General features: G+C 38.8%; 1 protein-coding gene across 2 annotated transcripts in view; it reads right to left on the reverse strand.

The window, feature by feature from the left end:
* Nucleotides 1-21,522, reverse strand: part of cpne5a (copine Va) — an 89,569-nt gene extending 68,047 nt beyond the window's left edge. Inside the window, exons 1-3 of one of the 2 annotated variants that reach the window (XM_044127474.1) lie at nucleotides 20,685-21,522; nucleotides 5,162-5,202; nucleotides 2,217-2,263 (exon numbers count right to left, since the gene is read on the reverse strand). In XM_044127474.1, the coding sequence (XP_043983409.1) occupies nucleotides 2,217-2,263; nucleotides 5,162-5,202; nucleotides 20,685-20,794 (198 nt within the window). In that variant the 5' untranslated portion in view covers nucleotides 20,795-21,522. The remainder of the gene's footprint in view (nucleotides 1-2,216; nucleotides 2,264-5,161; nucleotides 5,203-20,684) is intronic. The other variant, XM_044127482.1, reaches the window with a different exon arrangement.
* Nucleotides 21,523-21,878: the final 356 nt, after the last annotated feature.

Consider the following 21,878-nt stretch of genomic DNA (forward strand, 5'->3'; position numbering starts at 1 on the left):
TGGTAAAACACATTGTGACATGAAGTATACCTGCAAACAAATGTTCTCATCTTCTTGGCCTAATTTATTAATGCTGCGACTGGGAGCCACGCTGTGGTTCAAACAACATTTATTAAGCATTTATAATCAGACTTTTCAATGAAAGTCTTACATGATCTGTGAGATTTTGGTCATGGCTCTGAGAGAATCATATATGTAGATTTAGATGAAATATTCTTTCAACATTTAGTTCTGCTACAGATGTATGTTTTAATAAATGCCACTTCCTACTCTGCCTCTTCAGTCTTCAAAGGTTCTATAAACCGAGTCAAATCTTATTCAGATGGTCATATTTGCTCCTTTCTTGTGATTTCAATCTTTTAGGTGATTCTGCTTCCCTAATGGGTTTACTATGTAGTCATTTTATTTTATATTGGCTTGATAAACTATTAAAACTTCCTAATTAATAATTAATGTTGACTTCAGCAACTTTTTGCTAAATAATTATTTTTATGCTTTGATCCTCCAATTTAAGACTAACACAACCTGCCAGTTTGTTGAATAATGGCATCACATCTTAGCGCTTTAAAATTTTTTACATGCAGTAAATTAATTTTAAGTTCGTACCAGTCTGGATTTGGACATGGCACTACCCTCGTTGTAAACAGATACTCCAAGAATTAGAAATAAGCCATACAGTGCTGCTCTTTATTATAGATCTAAAATAAAAGACTTTGACACCTCCAACCTCTGTCTACTTTTACTGTAATTTTAATTTTTAGGTTTGGACAAGATTTAAAAACTAATTTTATGGTCAATCATTGGTGTTACAATATTTAATCTTACTTTCCCCCCCATCCTAAGGAAGTCCCCGGACCAATTCTGTTTATATAAATAACTATCTCTTCAATACACCGTTATAAATTCAATCTTTACATTATTATGAAGGCTCCCTTCATTTTACCATTTAAAACCTGCAGTTATCATTTACTCCTTAAAAAAACTTCTACTGTTCACAAACTCAAAAATGTTTTTATAAAACCAGAGAAATCTTTTTTTTACGTCACTCCAACAGAAGCAGTGTCAACATGATGAAAATTTGACCTTTAAAAATAATCGAAACTCAGAAGGAAATGCAATTTTTTTTCTTTAGACGCGAGTACAACTTTTTGTTTTGCTTTGTTCTGAACTGCAGTGATGTCGCTTGACCTTTGAACCCCTCAACGGTGTTTGCATTTCTGCTTTTAGATGCATCACTAGAACCAGCTGTGGAGCCCCGCCATGCGTATTTGAGCTCTGCATTATGACACATATTTTACTAAAGTATTTATGCTCGTTCTTTATAACTATTCAATCTTCAAAGGTTTGTACATAGTTTAGAGATCAAGATGTTTAGCCATGATGCATCTCACACCTAGAGTGTGTGGCAACAAACTTCAAATTGATGTCATGATTTTTTTCTTAGTATCAGTTTTTAATTAGAAATCTAAGCAATTAAACTGTCACTGTCATGGATTCTTAACAGCTATCCTTCTACTGTTGTTTTTTATTTGTTATTGTTGTAGCAGCTCCACTGAACATGAAGGTTCACCCTCAATGTAGAAACATATTAAGAGTCCACATCTGCCTAAATACGCTGTATCCAACACCTCCAGCATCCCTTTGTAACTGTGTCACACCAGTTTGCACTTGTATCGCCTCAATCTAGTGGTGTGTCAAAGAAAATTAGGTGAAAAACAAACCAGAACAGAAGCATATTTTCAGTCATTTCTGCAAGCTGACTGTAATGTTCACGAAGAGCATTGGTTTTGCCCATCACCAAAGTGACAAAACAGAAGCATGTTTGTCAGATTTTCTGCACTTCCAGAAACTTTGAGTGTACGTAGTAATTTCCAAGGCTTCCCTCTGTTGTCTGGCTGCAAACTCCGCTAGATTTATCGGTCTCTGTGGTCTAATTACGGCCCTGTTTCAAACAGCCAGAGGGGAGGCCGACGCAGGGAAAAATCTTTAAGGATGCATGTACCTGTCACCTTAATCAGTCAGTCAGCCAGACAGCCAGTCAAAAGCTAAGTCGGTGCTGACCGATGCACTAGTGCTCACAGGGTCAATCAATCGCAAATGATTGGCACAGAATATTTTCCTTGAGGAGGAGGAGAGGGGGTGACAGAGGGGTTGTGAACAGAAAACAGCCTGTCACGGAGAAGAGACTGGCTGATTGAGTCTTGTTGATCTCTTACCTCTCGCCACTGTTTAGACTCCACGCCCTGGGTGTACAACACAACCACTGAGATAAGCAGAGGGGGCAGAAACAGGAGGGGAAAGACAGAGAGAGAGAGAGAGAGAAAACAGGAATTAATTGTCATTGAACAGTTTCGAAAATGCATCGCAAATCCACAAACAGTGTTTGTTTTTGCTCCTTCTCTGCTGACGTCTATCATTAATTATCCCGCCACACCTTGACAGCATAATGAAGTAGCAAACGTGATGATTAATGTTGACTGACATCCACTTCTACACTGTAAAATGTAAAAGTAAAGTGTACTCAAAAAGAAAAGTGACCTGAACTCATTCCAGCTTACTCTGTTGACTATACTAACTTAAACTTAGCAAAGACAACTTTCTACTGAGGCAAGTAATCAAACTCATCAGCAGCAAGTAACCAGAACTTGGAGTTATGAGTGAGCAAAACGCATCTGCATAACCAGCAAAAAACTCGGCATCATTCGGCAGCTCTCGTTGAACGCACATGCGCATTGGACACTGACGAGTGACGACGTGTTTGAAAGAAGCGCCAAACTGTCAACAATACGGCGGTTGCTGCAGCTAAGTTTTGTCACGGTAAGTCCCACTGTTTTTTAGCAAACTTATATTCGTTATCTCAGCCGTATAATTCATCCGTAAGTCCAGGTTTTGAGGTTAACTTTATGTGTAATGATTTAGCGATGCCTGGGACTAACGTTAGTCGAAAATATCATGTTTATTTAGTGGCAACAAGATGGAGGCAGAGCAAAAAGCTGTCTGGGGCGCAAAACAAAAAAGGAAAAGGGATAAGGATAAAGATGTTGGCGGGTTAAAAAGCCGCTGTACTGTTATAGAAGGCTTATGATGAGTAGACTGCCATAGGTGGGACAGCTGTAAACTGTAGGAGAAGCAGCCAAGATGAAGAAGTGTAGGGTCACCAGATTTGGGTTTCTGAAAAGGAGGACAGGACACACATGCGCCAACGGGGTTAGAACTAGCGGTAGACAGAAGGTAGCACATGTGTGTACATGCTACCGATTTCTTTGCCATACAAAGAAACCTGGAATGGAGTAATGGACCGGAGTGGCAATGTAATCACAATGCACGGTAAGCTATGTAATGTGTTTTGAGGCAGTTGACCAAAATCCCTAACGATTTTTAAATTCCCCCCCGACATTTTTTTAGGTCTGAAAAGTAGGACATGTCTGGGAAAAAGAGGATGTCTGGTCACCCTAAAGAAGTGTTATGTTGATATGTAATTGTGGTGTTGCTTCTATTGGTAGGACTGCGAAGACCCAGACGTGTCTCACACCCCCATTGGGATCCTGACCATCATTCCTGAGGACAGGCAGGCCTCCACTGACTCACTGCACCTCCAGTCTTCAAGTACTGCCATCATTTTGGAAGGAAGTCTTGTCATGAATGATCTTGGAAATCTTCCACATGCCATGTGCTCTTTGGACTTATTTATACTCTGAATTTGGAGTACCCTCAACAACTGAAGTACACCTTTGACTTCATCCAAAGGGTGCTTCTCTCACTTGGACATAAATCCCTAAAACCAAAAATACAATCACTCAAAAATCTTCTGATGCAATGAGTGAATGTGATGTGACATTATGGATCAACGTTGATACCTTTACCCTTATTGAAAAGTGATTTTTAGTACGTGATTGATTCTTTTTTTGTTGGAGAGAGCATCATTGCATTTGCAGACTACTAAATGGTTTTATGTTAATGAGGAGAAACATTACTTTACTTCACTATTTACTTTATCAATGTTATGATAAATGTTGGGCTCTAGTATTGAGAATTGAGTTTTTGTTTCACACCAGTCAACAAAGACATTTAAGCAGGGATTCTCAAAGTTTTAAAGACTGAGGGCCATTTGTAGGATTCAATATTAGATTGAAGGCTACCCTAAAAAAAGTCGTGTCATTTTTTCCCTAAAAAGTCTATGGAAAACTTTGTTTCCAGGTTAGTGTGTATGTAACCACACTTGAGAACCTTGTATTTAAGGTAAACTTGTTTAATTATTAAACATTTTTTTCCATTCAAACTGTTGTCTGTTGGCTCTTCGTTCCAATAACTTAACACTTTTGGTTCATCTTACTTGAACATATCAAGGCAATCGGTTTCCTGATATTTTGCAAGTAAGCATAACTTATTTTTATGAGTACTGCTTAATTGACGTAACTCACAATTTGAAGTAGTCATAATTGACATTTTATAGTCAACTTTACTAATGATTTTGAGCTAACGGCACTCAAGTTTACTGCCATTATCTGAGTGGTCTAAACATAGTTATTTTTAGCAATAACACCTTAAAATGAATTAGCTACTTTACTTGAAGATTTTGAGGCAATCGGTTTCCTAACTTTTTTTAAGTAAAGTGAACTTATTACTTTTAAAGCTTTGCGTCAATGGGTGTTCTGATAATTTTTTGTTACTTTATGAAGCTGGTGGCAGCAAATGACAGAATATAGCCTCAGGTTCAGCTGCAGGCGTGCACAAAAAATTGGGATGAGTGTGATGTTTTTGTTTTTTCCCCAAAGCTTATTTACACAAAGGGCTTATAAAAAATGTTTCCTCCATTTTCTAGTCAGTGGAAAAAAATAAATAAATAAAAATGTTGCTTTTATGACATTTTCCAGTTTCTCTTCCCAAAAGATAACCATTTGTATTCACGGGCTGCTATTTATACCCTGCATGCATTATGATACTTTAGCTCACAGCACAGAAAGGTTGTTACATTAATGTGCAAATGATATGCAGTTATTGAAGGAACACTTTCAAACAACAGAGTAAACCGGATGAGGCTTATGCTCAGCAAAAATAAAGAGGAATGCAATGTAAAAGCAGAGGAGGCACCAATAAATTATTTCCCGCCAAACATTTTCCGCCTGAAGCAAAACAACAGTTGTTGCAAAAGTGAACTTACATGGGTCGGACTTGGAGAAAGTGTCTCTGTCCAGAAGATTCCTGCAAGAGAGGAAACCGACACACAAATATGTAAGCCTGCTAAAAGATGTGGGAAACCAAATTTGCAAAAATATATATATTAAAAAGACCTCCTACATGCCTTCCAACAGCAAAATGTTGAAAATAAATGATGGCAGTACTTTACAATAACACTTATTGGTGCACATAAACCACATCTGCCCTTGAGATTTCATATCCAGGTGTGCAGAACAATAAGCACATGAAAGCCTGGCGTTAGGACAGAGAGGACACCAAAGTGTGCGCTACATACAAAACAGACAGATGTGTAACAATGAAGGTGTTGTAAATTAGATTCTTCAAGTTTATTTTTAGCTCATGACCAAACTTCCCCCAACAATTTAAATTTTAAACTTCTAATATTTGGAAAATCCAACAAAACCTAATGAAAATGCAGACAAAGTGTTTATTTTGAATATTGTTCCTTCAGGCAAGTGTTAAAATGCAAATACTGAACGTAATATTGTAAGTCAGAGCCTAGTTGGGTTTGGATCGCTTCCCTCCTGCTCACTGTGTGACAGCAAGAGAAATAGCAAGATGAAATAAAAAAAAAAATGCAAGAGATAAATTTATTCTACAACAACTATGCTACTGGCGATTTTGTTTAAAAAAAAAAAACACAGCAATTGTTTCTACATGTGGGCTTATTTTCCACTCCACTGAATATCAGGCAGGTAATGAACCAACACTTTCATGACTGGTGTTTTCCGGATTGGGGAATTGATGCTGACACCACTCATCTTGATATCATTTGATGCAACTGTATTCGTAAATGAAAGCAGGAAGTACGCTGCATTTTGTGGTCCCAAACTTCAGATATTTTCCCGCAAAATAAATTTGGCAACATCTCTATAAGTGTATGTGCTGGTAAGGAGGCGGGATCTCATCAGTGCAGATTTCTTCTTGCAATATTGGCTCTGTACGCTTCTTTCTTGATTATGTTATAGAATAGCAGAGACCTCCAACATTGTTGTACACTTCTAACGTTTCGGAACTTTAACAGATCCGTAATAATCTAGAGCGTGTTTTTTCCATGATGTTGAACGTTTACATAACTATTGGTCAGATTTATCAACCTTTCTGGTCATTTTTTCCCTTTGAAAAACTGTAAAAGATTTTTTTATGCATTATTCCTGCTGTTGTGTCTTCTTACTTATATACATGTTGCGGCATGTTTTAATTTTTTTGTTGCCTTATTCTATATAGAAATAGATCATGTTAGAGCTACGATAGATAGATAGATAGATAGATAGATAGATAGATAGATAGATAGATAGATAGATAGATAGATAGATAGATAGATAGATAGATAGATAGATAGATAGATAGATAGATAGATAGATAGATAGATAGATAGATAGATAGATAGATAGATAGATAGATAGATAGATAGATAGATAGATAGATAGATAGATAGATAGATAGATAGATAGATAGATAGATAGATAGATAGATAGATAGATAGATAGATAGATAGATAGATAGATAGATAGATAGATAGATAGATAGATAGATAGATAGATAGATTGATAGATTGATAGATTGATAGATTTAAAGTCAAGGCTATGCTGGTGATTTATTATGCACAGACAAAATGTCTCACCAGATTAAGTCTTCAACTTCTCTGTTGGATTGCTCAACTGCAACAAACCTTGGGAGCAGCTCTATGATCTATTGGCTCTTGCCTCAAGGCAAAAAGCTGAAAAAAAACAAAAAAAACTTCCACAAAAACAACACAAAGAGATTGATCGCACTATACAAAGCAGTATGGTACACACTCAAAAAAACAAGCCCAGCACCGTGCATCCATGGACACCAGAGACAATAAAGAATGCTTTAAATGTTTTTGAAGGCAGTCTGCAGAAAACAATCATAAAAAAAGATTCAAATAAAAGAGGCTTCTTTTCCAGACGCGCTTGCTACCTACAATGAAAACAAAACTCTTTGAGCATACCTTTTGCAACACGATCCATACATTTTGCAACACGATCCACTTAATTATTACCTGTTCTGCCTAAAAAGGGTAATGATGGAACTACTCTTTTATATGGAGAAAATTAATTTAGCGCTTAGTGGGCATAGAGTTATTTAATCGTGCTCAAAATACCAGAGTGACATTTTAAATCTCCAATTGAAACTGTGATTCTTCATGGCCTTATGAAACTAAATTAGATGGTGACAGCTTCATGTTGCAGTAGATATGAACTAAATTGGTTCTGTATTTGTTGTAGCAATTTTTCTTGTGACACCAGTACAACATATTTGGAAATCTTAAAAACTTTCTAATTAGTTTAACTGTGTAGTGTGAATTTAGGAGATGTTTATTTTTTGCATTTAACTATGAGCATTCATTCAGGTTGAGGCATGCCAGATTTTATTATTTGGAAAAATAATACATGCCTTCTAATGTTTAAATTGACATGATAAAGCTGCACTTTCTGCTACAGCAGCGTTTTGACTGTTACCCTGTAAATGCAGCACTCAGAGTTTCTTACTGGAACAAACTTTGAATAATTTTTTTGTTCTCAGTCACTTTGGATAAAAGCATCTACTAAATGATTGAGAAGGAAATGGACATGCACCCAGAGCCAACAGTAGCACCATAGTGAAGCGCTTCAGTTTGCATAAATTTTATTCCTCCCTTCATTGTTTGCCTCTTTTTAAATTGTTTTGTACATAGGTACCAGGGTAAAAAAAATACTTCTCCCAATTAATAAGGCTGTATTCTGATATAGCCTATATTCGCAGCGTGAAGCTGCTTGATAATCAATCATTTCACTTAACATTTTAACTAGCGACATTTCCCTCATGGTACAGTAATCTTGTTTCCATGTATACTAATGCAAAAGCACACACATATGAGTTTTGGTCCTGGTAATTGATTGTGAGCAGTGGGCAATAAATAAACTAAATGCACAGTAGCTGGAAAAAAAAAATCCCTGTCCCTTTAGGCAATGGCGGGATTTCAATGAATATAGATGAGAGTCTGGGACTGAATCCAAGTGCGTGTAATTTTGTATCCCTGGACATAAGATCTTCTGACTAAGGGATCTACGAGAGACAGGACAGATGCAACATTGCTGGGGTGTTAGCCTGGGGCTAACCTGACAACAGTTGGAAAATTGTCAGAGTAATTATCAGTGGAGATAATAAAACTCGCCGTGATTTAAATGGCTTTCTGTGGCCACCTGTTTTTGTATGGTGTCCATTAGCTCCAAACAATTACCTTCCTCTTTAGCCCATCTCCCAAAGCAGAGACTGGATCACTTAAAAAGGAGGAGAGCAGGAAAACATGACATCCAATTAGACCTTCATGCACCTATGCATGGTCACATTCAACACCTTGTTGCACGAAGCAATTATATTATTCTATATTTCATTATGTAAAGCAGTACAAATTAAATCCTGCGTCTTGTTGCGCACATGGCCAGAGTGGCCATATTTGAGCCTCACTATTGCAGATTTCTAAACGTTAACTACTTCCTCTGAGGAATCCCAGTGGAATAAGAAAAGATAATTATCCTCAAAGCTACACAAGAAGTTTGTTGGAGAATGAGGTTCACTGAAAGTAGGACAAACATAATTAGATACAGTAGATTCTCGCTCCCAACGCATTTCATTGACAAGACTTCTTTCAGGCCATGCCACCCTTGTTATTAGCAGGACAACCTTACTTCAGACATCTTAATGAAAGTAGTAAAAATAATTATTCCACTACTGCAATATTTTAGAGTGCTTGCTAAAACCGCTGAAACTCTCCTATTAACTTGTGCACTCAATGTGTGGTAGCTCTCTGCATAATTGCTTGTTGAATAAACAAATACTTAAAAATAATTTCACTTGAGACAAAAAAAAAACAACAATATACTTTTAATGAATTCCTTGATCAGCTTGATTAGCTCTGCATGCTTCAGCTGAAGGTTGCTGGACTTCTATGCTCCTCAATGCCATTTGAAAGGCTTGTTTAATTGTAGTAGATGGATGAAGAGTTTAACGCTTAAAGCGCCCCTCACATTCTTGGCACCCCTGCTGAAAATGTGCCAAAAGCCTAAAATATAACCCACCTTAAATTACAGTTACAGATTAATTTACTGAGGAAAAATTGCTGCAGTGAACTTTGAAATATTTTTCTTTACCTGCTTCTCTTTCCTCTTGTTTCCAGTGGGAAATCAAACTTGACCCTGTTTGCTAGGTAAAGTGGTTTTATTTTTATTGTTTTACTGCTCTGACTGTCTACAGTCAGAGCAACTTTCAAGTTAGATGTTATGCTGATTATGAATGATTGCAAGCACACATTCATAACATAATCTTATGAACTTAGGTGTCATCTTAATCACTTCCCTTTTGATCCTTCAGGTTTTGTATGATTTCAACTACATTTAACAGTTTTAGGTTGTTTATGGAGATTTTTGACAAATTGTCCAGAATTACATTTGTGCAGTCAAACGCTAATGTTGGATAAGAAGCCTTGGCTCGCAGTCTTGACTGATTTTCACCAAAGGTGTACAATTTAGGTCAGGGCTTTGTTATGGTCTTCTTCACCAAACTTTCTCATCTACGTCTTTATTGACTTTGCCTTGTGCCCTGCGGCCCAGTCATGTTGGAGGAGGAAGGTGCCATCTCCAAACTGTTGAATATCTCCTGGCATCTGCTAAATCCTGATTCATCTACTGGATCGCCAGACAAGGACCCTTGATTTATCGCTCCAGAGAAAATGTCATCGCTACTTTAGAGTTCAGTAGAGACATGCCATACACCACTGCATCCAACACTTTGTTGATGCCACGCTTGTATGCATCTCTTCTTCCACAGAAGCTAATTTCATGAAGCTTTCTGTTGCTCACTCTGTTGTAGCTGTTGACTCTGCAGAAAGCTGGCAACTTCTGTGCAACATCTGCTGACCCTGCTCTATTATTTTACACCGCTTGCCACATTGTGGCTTTATTGCTGTCTTTCCCAATATCTTCCTCTTTATTAAGATGCCACAGCGAGCTAGTGGTATCATAATACTGAAATCTAGTAGTGAGGAAATTTTAGAACCAGACTTATGCAAAAGGAGCATAACATCATCCTGAGCACTGACCGGTTGTTTAGAAAATGTTTTTAAAAGTGGTCTGCACACCATGATTTGAAAAGACCTGTGACTAGAAAAGTCTATCGGGGATTTAAATATTTTTGCCAAGATGTGTTTGAGTAAAAGAAACAATTTAATTCTAAATGAAAAAAAAAACTATTCATGCTTACTATAAAAATCCTATCAAAAAAGTTATATTTTTTAAAACTTATTTGCAAAAAGGGACATCAAAAATGCAAAGAATGACTGAAATTGATGTAAAAATGTTGATTTCATTAAAGTCTTGCAGTCATCTTCTGATTTCATTAAAAAGTATATTTAGGCTTCAGGGAAACAGAAAGTGAGAAATAACTAATAAAAAAAAATCCCTTTCCTGGTCTGATCAAACGAAAATGCAAACGTATAGATTTAAAAAATGTTTTAGTTACATTTAATGCATTGGAATTTGTTTTTGTTAAAACAATAAAACCACTGGGGTTTTTTCTCCACAAAATGTTAAAGTTGGACTTCACAGCAAAATAGAGCTGAAGGAATAAAAGATTAATATAATTAACTGTTTACAAATCATATCCACTTTAAGTAAATATTATGGAAGCGTATAGAGCATGCCACAGCTAAAACAAGAAGGCATTATTTGAATTTGAAAAGCATAATGGAAAATAAGTGAGTCCTCTTCAATCTTATCTATAAATTCTTACAAAATTCTTCTTAAGCTTTTCTAACTGCGTCAAGATTGGTGGAAAAACAATTGGGAAATGTTTTTTCTGACATCAACTGCGATGGAATCAAATAATTGGAAATACATTCACCCTCCTAAACAAAGAGAACAAATTACTTCTCTTTAAGAGAGTGACAGTAAATTCTGCTTTGTATGGCTTTTCAATTACACTCACTCTTATTGCAGGATGTTTTATTTCCATTCAAACCTGATTAGTTTTTAAACTGCAGCAAGAAGAAGAAAGTGAAAGGGGTGGTTTGAGATCGACTCGTGACTCTTCACTTACTCCCCTGCCTTAAGGCCGTCTCTGCTTTCACTGAGGACACACATTGTCTATCCATTCAAGCTTCACAGGGTCAACAGGTCAAGCTTTTTGTCTTATGCACCCCGAAGCAGTCCTCAGAGGTCAACGTTCAAAAAAAGCAAACAGTGGCTATATAAACTCTTGGGGAATTTGGCCAACCCCTTTAGAAGTAATAAAAATCCCATTAACAGTCAGAAGCTTCCTGTTTTTCACATGGGAACGCTGACAAACTACACATATCTTCAACACATAACACAGACAGCCTTATGAGATTTGGTAAGAAGCATCACCTCTGAGATTAAAGCTAATATATCAGGGGGACATCTGGTACACTCTGATGCACGGCTGTGTTTGATGACTGGAAATCATTTCTGGTTGTCTTATAACCCCAATTCCCACAATTGTGTCACGTCTGAATTCAGACTAATGCTGTATTTTTATGAAGCACAAAATTGGAGAATTCATCAAATTTCAAACCAGTTCTGCCCCTTTCCTTTAGCAGAACACCAATAACTTTCACTGGGAAGGAGCCAGGTGTCCTATTCTACTTCTCCATCTGTTAAATTATTCAGATTTAACCAGGGATCTCTGTGAGCTGGTGATTCCTGCAGCAGAGCGCTCCCAGGGCGGCCATCTCACCAGCAGTGACAGGAACTCCGTCATAAACCTGCTGTTCTGCTAGTTATAATAAATGAGTATGCACATATACTGTGACTTCTCAGTTTCAGACTGGGTTTTGGTGTGGAATTCATGTCTGACCCAAGAATAATATTACTGCTAATTACACAGTGACAGGTCTGGGTTTGTGGAGATATATGCATATATATATATATATATATATATATATATATATATATATATATATATATATATATATATATATATATATAAAACCCTGGTGCAGCGCTCTGTACAGGCTCTTCTTTGCATTCAAAGTAATTTCCTCTCATCTTTTAGTTCTCTCTGAACAAAAGAACAAAAGACAGTACATTATGTGGACAATTATGGTACCAATGATGCGGAACATATTTTTTGACATATTTGAAACATTTTTCATGGCCTAAAATGATAACGATCCAGATGTAAATTGTGCTAAATATGAAAACAGTTGGGGGTTTTTTGCACCATACAACTAATAATTCATATTTGAAACTAACAGAAATTTGTTTTTCCCATTATGTGTGAAGCCATCAGAGACATACTTTAATTTAAATCTCTTTACAGGTGCACAGAAAAAGTCATCCTCTCTTAAAGAGTTTGTTTCCGACGGATCCATGATGAATTCGTTACCTTCACCATGTCATTTTTAATGCGTGAATACTTTTAAACAGTCACTAAAAGGAGGAGAGAAAAAATGAGAGAAACCACATATGGCAAACTTTGTTCCTTCCAACTAAAAGGTACAACAAGCTTTTTAATAAAGTTGTGGCTTTAAAACAGAAGGGAGCTTCCAACACGCCCTTCATATGGTTTAGCCTTCAGTGAGACGCTACATGAAGTGTGAAACTCGAGTTTTCTCCATCTGTGTGCAGCATAGAGTAATGCAGCTGTGCCCTTCCACACCAGCTGGAAAAGGGCTGCTGTCTTTTTCCTTCACTTACAAGTGCGATGATTTGGAAATGTTTCAAGTTGTGAGAGTTTAAAAACTAAAAGAGGTAAATCAACCCAACTTACAGCCTGGAGGCAGACAGTCCAACCAATTAAACAGTTAAAATCAGTGTGTTCTTTAGTGGAGCAACCAAATGGAACCACATTCTGTGCCAGAAGAAATTAAAAACAACCAAAATTGTAATAATAATATATTTTGCTGAAGTCTACATATGAAAATTAAAATGATGATAATTAAATGTTGCACAAAACCCTTTTTCTAACTGTAAAATTAACTTTTTTTTTTTTCTTAGCTTTACATCATGTTATGATATTCCTTTGTCAAAAACATAATTGGAGTGTTGCCTTGTTTCTTTTATGCATTTTTAAGAAATCCTTTAATCTCCCATGGCAACCATCAAGGAGTGCCTAAATGCTCGCTCTCACCAAGTGCCGCCTTTTCCACAAAGCTCCTCCTGAGAGCCACAGTCTCCAAGCTTTGGCTGCACAGAGCAGCCCTCCCCCAGGATTCCCTCACTCGGCTCACCTTCAGACTAGCCAGCAGCAATTAGTAAAGACCTGGCGGAAATGTGTGTCTGCTGAGCTTATCATACAAACTACTTAAAAGTGAAACGCTGTTATGAACTTTGTTGTCATGATTTCATGAAGGAGGAGTTTCAGAAAAAGCAAGGACTTCTTAAAGAGACAGAGGCCCAATTTTGAGGTGTTAAATTCCAGTGTCAAATTTCTTTTAAGTCATGTTTGAAATATAAAACCATTTTTATGACAACTGAAGGTAACATAGTTATTTGATTGTGCTATAAATTGGCACTATAAGCCTGTAAAATTCAAAATACGGCCTCTTTAAGAAATAAACTCAACAATATTAGATTTTTTTTTTTACCTTAAAGTTTTGTGGAAATGCTATGATACAATTTAATCAATGTATTCCTAAAACATGATTATGAAATCATAATTGAATAATCAACAGTACTTTACAGTCACTTTAAATCAAGACCAAAATATTTTTCAGGAATCTCCATGTTGCAAAACACTTCCCTACAGATTTGTATGTTTTGAGAGACTAAGTTACCATTCCACCCAACATGACATCTGTGCATAGGTAGTTTTTTTAAAAAAAAAGAAATGTCATCAGTATGAAATGTTTTTACAGTTGTCCCATCCATAATTAATAATTGGACCAAAAGAGTGACAGGTGAGTGTTGACCTGTCTTATAAAAGTGACAGTGTCCTGGCCAAATTTAACCACTACATGTCACTGCAGCTTTCAAAACTCAGGATGCCAGTTTGGATCTTCCCATGAAAAAAATGAAAAATAAGTAGGAAAAGTTTGAGACACGCCTAAAATCAGCGTGAGCAGCATCTTTCCAACATGTGGAAATCCCTACTAATATGGCAGGCTTTTGTGATGTTAAAAGAGCCTCAAGTCATTCCAAAATTGTTTCCACTTTAATATAAAACTTCACAGTAAATAGATATACCTGATCACATGAGTGTACATACTCTTAAACTAATTGTTGAAGCATCTTTTGTTTTAATTTTAGCATTTCACCTCCTTTGGTTGGAATCTATCACCATCCCTCATCCCTGACTTGGCAAAACTCCACTTTACCTTACAGAAAACCTTCAAATCTGCCAGATAGTGAGGACGTCTCTCATCCACAGCTCTCTTCAGTCAGATCGTCTGTCAGATTTATCTCTGTACTCTCGCTGGACAAGTTCAAAACATTTCTGCTCATGGATTCATTGTTTTGGTTTCTGACACCTTATTTTGTCACAGTTTTGGGACAAAAACAGACACATATTTTTCACTTCATAATTTTAGATTCCAAGACAAAATGTAGCCATGCATGATGCTGCCACCACCATACTGTGGACATGGTCTTCCACACTATTGTGCAAACAAAATAAGTATTTGTGCACATAAATATTCCTTCTGTTTTCTTTCTCTAAATTCTAACCTTTCTCCCAATACATGTACATACTTGTACATAATTTTATTTCCAACAAAGTTTCCACATTTCTACTTTACATCTGTAGGATGAGTGCTTGGAAGTGAAGACACTTTGTGTTTGTCCACGATCTATGCCAGTAAAGATGATTTTGAATCTGATTCTGGTTGTTATATGATGCTTAGTCAGATCTTGTGTCAAACAATTGTTTTTCAGTAAAATGCAACGCTATGTATTTTGTTTAGAGTAACAGCTAAGTTAGGAGTAATGCTTTCCTCTTTTGTATTTAAATGATTTTCCTGACTTTTTGTTCAGCAGAGAAGACGTTTTACGAGAAATGTGAATCACATTTGTATAAAAGTCAAAAAGAGAAAGGGAGGGCACACATTATTCATATTTCAACAACCCCAGTTTCCAAAATGACTCTAAAATTACCAGAAGACCACATTTTGGAAAAACAAAACCCGATTTGGTGCATTGCTTCAAGAAGCATTTCACATTTTTCCATAACCTCCAGTCACTCCCTGAAAGATATGCAGTATTCTCCCCACAGTGAAAACAAAATGTTGCTGTTTATAGACCCACTCTGTAGACACATTTCCATCCACTGGGGCAAAAATTTCCCTTTTGGCTACATGTCCACTCAGATGTATCAAACAGAGCTCTCCAATCTGACAAAGCTTGTTTTGGCCTCCAGCTAAGATTGTCAACCAGCAAAAGACCTTCAGCATATGCAACAGTGTGTCGAAACCTGACTAAACTGGCTGCTTCTGCTTGTGCAAATCTGCCACCAGCCCCTGACACATACATCTTCCAACAGACTCTGCTGACCCTTTGGCCATCTTGAAAATAGTGACAAATTCAGACTTGATGTCTCCAAGCAGCATGGGGATATTTGATCTCTTACTCAGGTACTGGCTTTTAAATTCAGCCGCATTTCACATTATCTTCCTTTAAATGTGATGGACAACAAGAGGAGTGGTTCAAACCACTCACCTCTCTGTTCTGTCAATCCGTCATTGTGCTTCCATGGCCTCCACACGGGCTGCCATGTGTCCCGGACGAGAAGATATTAATAACCCTGACACCACCAGAAACGCAGCGTCTGGGATCCAAACTCATTTTCACCATGTCATGAGTGCATGTATAATTATACGCTTCGCCGGCCTCCGAGACCCGCCTGTTTAAATCAAAACTCTCCCGAAATTGGAAAAAAAAAAAATAATTGCTCCGTTTTGACACTCATGTGTCTCACAGGGCCCGATCCTCCTAGCAGATGATGTCAAAGGATTCACAAACACAACTGGCCCTATAGAATAAAACCCAAGCGTTTGCCCCAGGTCAGTCAGAAAATTGAAACTTCTCTCTTTCTTCAAGAGGGCTCATTAATATTTTATAATCCTGCACAATCCAAACTAGTTTAACTCAAACTGTCTGTCTGCAGGGGGGGAAATGAAAGGGAATTTGAACCAGAAAAAACAGCTCACGGGGGACAACCGAGACCGAAGAAGAGCAACAATCGTTATCCTTAAAAACACCAGAACTGCAGCACAGTTAAAAGTTTTATCAGCACACTCAGATAAAGGATTCATTTATTACACAGCGTACAGTGCCTTGCAAATGTATTAATACTCTTTGGACTTTTTACCCATTTTGTTGCATTACAGCCACATATAAAGTGGTGCTTAATTGTTAAATATGCATGAGACGATTCTCAAAATGATTTCAAACTAAACATCTGAGAAATGTGCCCTAAATGTTCCCCTAAATTAGATCCAGCACAACCGTTTGTGTCCAGATACCACCTAACAGGCAAACAAAGACAAATTAAATAACACATGTGTGTAATGTGGTCTTATTATACATACAGCTTCTCCATTAGAGCAGTGCTTTTCCATTTTGGTTCTCTGGACCAACACCGCTGCATGTCTCTGGTGTTTTTCTGCCTCCACGCACACCTGACTTTTATAAATGGGTGATTGCCAGGTTTCTGCAACACCTAATGGCACGCTGAGGAGGTAACACATTCATTTTATTCAGGTGTTCTCGCGCATGGAAACGTTTAAACATTAAGGACAGTGAGTCCTGAGGTCCAGGATCGAAAGCCACTGAGTTAGAGAAGGTTATTGAATAAACAGCATCATTAGGACCAAGGAACACTTTATCTCCGACAAGAGAAAGGTCAGAGATAAAGTTATGGAGAAGTTTTGGAGCACATTATAAAACAACATGCCTAGCTTTGCATCACAAGGTTATCCACTAAAACTGGGCAAGGAAAAGAGAAGAAGTCACAGAAAAGGGGCAAGATAAAAAGGCACCGACTGTTGACAGAAAGCCAAAATAGTTCCTGTTAGCAGGTGCATTGGAGCCAGCAAGCATGGGCAACAATGTGCTCTAAATGCAAATCCCACTAAAATATTTTGCAGTTGCAACTGTAACATGCCAAAATGTGAGAAGATTTGCAAGGAAATTAGGATTTCCCAATGGACCGTTTCAAATAGCATCTCATAGTTTGAGCAGTGATACCACACATCCTAATTGTCCTGGTGATTTCATTAGCTCGGCCCATCTCTGCAACAGGAATTGCTTTAGGTAGAGATCAAGAAGCAAGCCACAAGCTTTCATTAGATACCAGGAAACAGCAATCAGTGGCCCCATGTGCCTGCAGAGGGCTCCTGTATCAGGACGCATACGATCATGTGACCTCTTTGTGTGTCTCAGCAGGTAATAAATCCCTCCGGAGAGCCGGCTGGCTTGGCAGAGTTAATGTAGATCCGAACCTCATCTTTGGAACGCAGCGATTCGATGCGATGCCACACTAACCAATCTTTTTGCACAAATTGAATGGCTGAAGGTAACTCCAGTGATGCGCCAGAGATCAAGACGTGGCATCTTCATCTCTGTGAAATTGGAAATGGCGGGGGTCGCTGATGAAGTTTCATGTTCGTGATTTCAGGTGGGAGGCTGAGCTGAAGCTTCTGTATCTTTCAGCAGTAGACTGGTTGTGTGTTTAAACACCCTTAAGGGGACAGATAGGAAAAGGTGTCAGGCTGTGGCCTTGGTGCTTGGTCGTTTTATTGGATTGAAACAAATGATTACGTATTGTTCCCAAACTTCTTATTGAATTATTAATATATTTTCTTTCCCTTAATGTGTAAAAAATTAGACAATCTACCACCCTGACCTAGCGCTGTCATTAATACAAAGAGTTTTCAAGCTGATTGCTCTGGTTCCTTTCCTCCATTCTGCTCAGTATAAAAGTTTACATTTTCAATCATCAGAAGGATGTACATGTATGCGTCATCTAGCCACCGGCCAGAGAGAGGCAGAGGAAGAAATGTCTTCCTTAAGTGAAACTCTGGCACTCTGTTTTTGTAACATTCATAGCTAAAAGGGTGCTTCACAGTGGAGCAGCAGCGCTAAAGCAAAGCCTCAGTTTCCCTGAAGCCATTGTACATGCAAACTCTGAGACTGTCTGGCGGGCTGAGATAGAGAGAGGCCGCATCCTTCAGTCGAGTAGGACCCACATTTACTGCTTTGTTCAAAACATGAAGCGGCAAACCACATAGAGAATGATTTTTTAAAAATCATTAAAGCTGCTTAAATGCTAACAAATGAACACATTCCTTAGTGCCTCTGTAGAAGTGAGGTCAGGTGCCAAGGGACCACTGGCCCAAACCCGATAAACTGGATCCACTGGTGAGGCAGACATAGGAAGAGGGGCCACTTGAGTGTGAAGAGCCGTCTTATCAGCGCACTGGAGTGTCGTTCTTCCAGCTTTGATGCCGACACTCGAGGTACAGCTCACTGGTTGACCTGCGAGCAAAACCAATCAGAGGCATAGACGGGGAACAATGTGCTATCATAGTGATATGCGCTTGTTTTGATAAGTGTCTGTCTGTTTTGGCCCCTCTAGTTTGTCCGGAGGGGGGGGTTGGATTTGCTGCAATATCAGCAGAGGGTTATAAGTACCCCTGGAGGGCAGCGCAGCACGGTTCAATTCCATGTGCTCTGCAATCTCAGAGCTTTCAGGCTTACTAAATCAATTACACAGGGTTGTGGAGCCTGTTCCTCTCTCACTCGTAATACCCATAATGCCCATTGTTTCTCTATGCTTCCCAGGGAAGACCGAACACAGACTTCCTGCAAAGTTGATGGCTGCATACTTCATCAGTTCAGCTCTTCAGCTGTCTGCACAAATCTGGCTCCTTGATGCCGACGTAGGAGGGTGGACTGTAGCGATCTGCACAAGTCACAAAGAAGAACATGTAAGACTTTAAGTCTTTGTCTTCAGCAGACGGCGTTTCAAGACCCAGTGAAAGGAGGACTGGCTTTTCCTCTCTATCACGCTGCGTCCAGGAGGAAGTGGTTTGGTTCGTAAGGAAATTACTGAATACAAAACAGTGGAGCATCGGGCCAACAGCGCAGCTCCTGGTTTATAGTCAGAGGGGGAGAAACACGGCCATCTAAAGCCTTATGACGCACCAAAAACCAGGAGTTTCAGGAGTTGCACAATGCTTTGGTTGTATAATGTTTCTAACCAGAATCTCTTAAAAGATCAAATCAGATGGAATTACTGTCAATAACAATTAATTGTCTGTTTTATTGAGATCTATAAATTTCTTCTTAACACTTATTTGACATTTCTCAGTCATCAAAGAAGGCACCTTTCTTGACATTACTGCAGTCATCCTCTTCTTCTAATTGCTAATAAAGTCTTTGCTTGTTTCCATTGAATTATTTGGACGATTTATGTTTGGGGAAGAGCTCCAGTCTATGAAGGGCCTCCTTCCCATCACCCTCTTGTTTAGATCTCTTCACACATTTCTACAAAGATTTCCATTCAGCTTTGGCTACTCTAAAACATTAATAGTTATTCTTCTAGTCAAAATAAACCTGCTACAACTGGGAGACTAATTTCTCAGCTTTGTGCTTTGTGTTTGGTAGATGAATCCCTCGCCTGTGGCTGTTCCTCCTTCATTTACATAGCAGTAACACTGCGCGCAGTAAGGAGATTCAGAGAGCGGAACATTGTGAATCAGAGCTAAATGACGCACAACTGTAGAAACATTGCAGAGCCAAATAGTTTTATTATTCCTTATGACACATTAGTTCACTTTGCACATTGTTCAGTCTTCGAGTCAAACCTCTCCACCTGCAGCCCCACCCTACCCAAGTGACACTTAGTGACACTTAGTGACACTTTCTTTCTTTTTCTTCCACGACTGCTCAAATTACTCTTTTTTTTATGAGGTTAAAATGGCTGACGCATCTTTTACGTCTTTGTAACAATCTGCTTTGGCAATGTCTCCGAGGGGGAAACCTCTCGGGTGTGCTCATTAAACTGAAGAATGGCTGGTTTTGCGCGCTTGGCACGCGACAAGACGCGCGCCACTGCAACGCACACGGTAACGTAATTAAACCAGAGACCCGGGGTATCATCCGAATGATTTTATTATTTTTTTAGAAAAAAAACTAAAACAATGAATAAAAGTTTAATGGTACGGATTTGTTTTGTTTCACAAAATCAAATCCAAGGCTGATTAAAACGCCACTATTTAGTGCTAATGTTACTTTTCTGTATGCGCATTATGGCGTTCTTTTCTGACGTCGTTGTGATCCTAAATGGTTTTGCGTTAAATTCCTTACTGTTGCTCTTTTTAATACGTTTTCATTCAAATGTGAAACACACGCAGTAGTTTCAACAATAAACTGTTTATTACACCGTGTAGGGATTCGGTCCAATGGTAACCATAACGCGCGGCGGCTTTCCAAGCGCACAAGCACGAACGGCACCACCGAGCTCACCTGCAGGACACTGTGATCTCCACTTTGGTGGCAGGGATGCTTCCACTCATGGGGTCGAAGTCACAGACCGTCGCCGTGGCCTCCACCTTGTCCATTACGTCCCCCTCCATGCGTGCGGGAGACCCGGGCCAGCTCCTGTGGCCGTGTGAGTGAGTTCCGCTGGACCTGGAGAGCCGAGGGAGGAGAACCGGAGCGCGGCGGCCAAGGGAGCAGGAGCGAGCGCGGTCCAGACAAACCTCCTGGATGCGGTCCGCCGGAAGGGCAACAGCATGGAAAGTTTAATTAAGGCGGCGGTGGGAGCGGCTGCGAGGCGAATGGCTTAAAAGAAACGTGGGGATCAAATGCCTGGACCCATCAGTTCAAACTCTGCAGAATGAGCTCCTTCTGTCTGAGACCGAGGCGCTTTGAAAAGTAAACGCAGTGAACTCCACCCCTCCTGCCTGCATTCTCCAGCAGTAGCCTACATGCAGAGCTGTGGCTGACACTGATTTATGGCGAATTGATCGTAATTTTGCTAGAAATTACTTGGATGAGCCTGGAAGAGAAAATCTATATATATATTTAAAAAAATTGATTGTCTGAATCTCCTTGCAGATGAGAACAGAGGAATATTTTTCAATCAGCTTTTAGATTTTTTTTTTCTGAGAATAAACCCATCTTTCGTGAGTTAATACCTCCCCTCAAAAAAAAAAAAAAATACAATCTGAAAATCGCTCCGAAGATAACCGGTCCATCAACAACCAGCTCCCAAAATGAAGTGAGAGGTTGCGTGGTGCCGTTTCAGCATCTGGACAGCTCCTCAAACCGCTGCAGCTCCACGCTCAGCTCTCCTTTATCTCGCCAGTTTTCCCGACTAAGTAACCTGAAGGCGCGAGAAAGATTTCCACCCGCCCCAAGAGCAATTAAAATTTAAACTACCTGGTAGTTTAAATGTGAATCAGAGCTTGTAGTTACTAACAGAGGCAAGTGTGCTAATGCGCATAACGCGAGAAAGCTTCGATTAAAAAGTTGCTGATGACTGACAGAGAAAACACATTTGGAGCATCACACTGATGAGTTCTTCTCTCCAAAATCAATCATACAGATATCAGTAGCGTATAAAAGGGAGGTTTGAATGGAGGTTACGATGGTAATTCAGATCAATACACTATAATGTGAGACATATGAGAAATGACATAAAGGTCACAGCTGGTT

Source organism: Gambusia affinis, linkage group LG01, assembly GCF_019740435.1.
Source record: "Gambusia affinis linkage group LG01, SWU_Gaff_1.0, whole genome shotgun sequence".
NCBI classification, from domain to species: Eukaryota; Metazoa; Chordata; class Actinopteri; order Cyprinodontiformes; family Poeciliidae; genus Gambusia; species Gambusia affinis.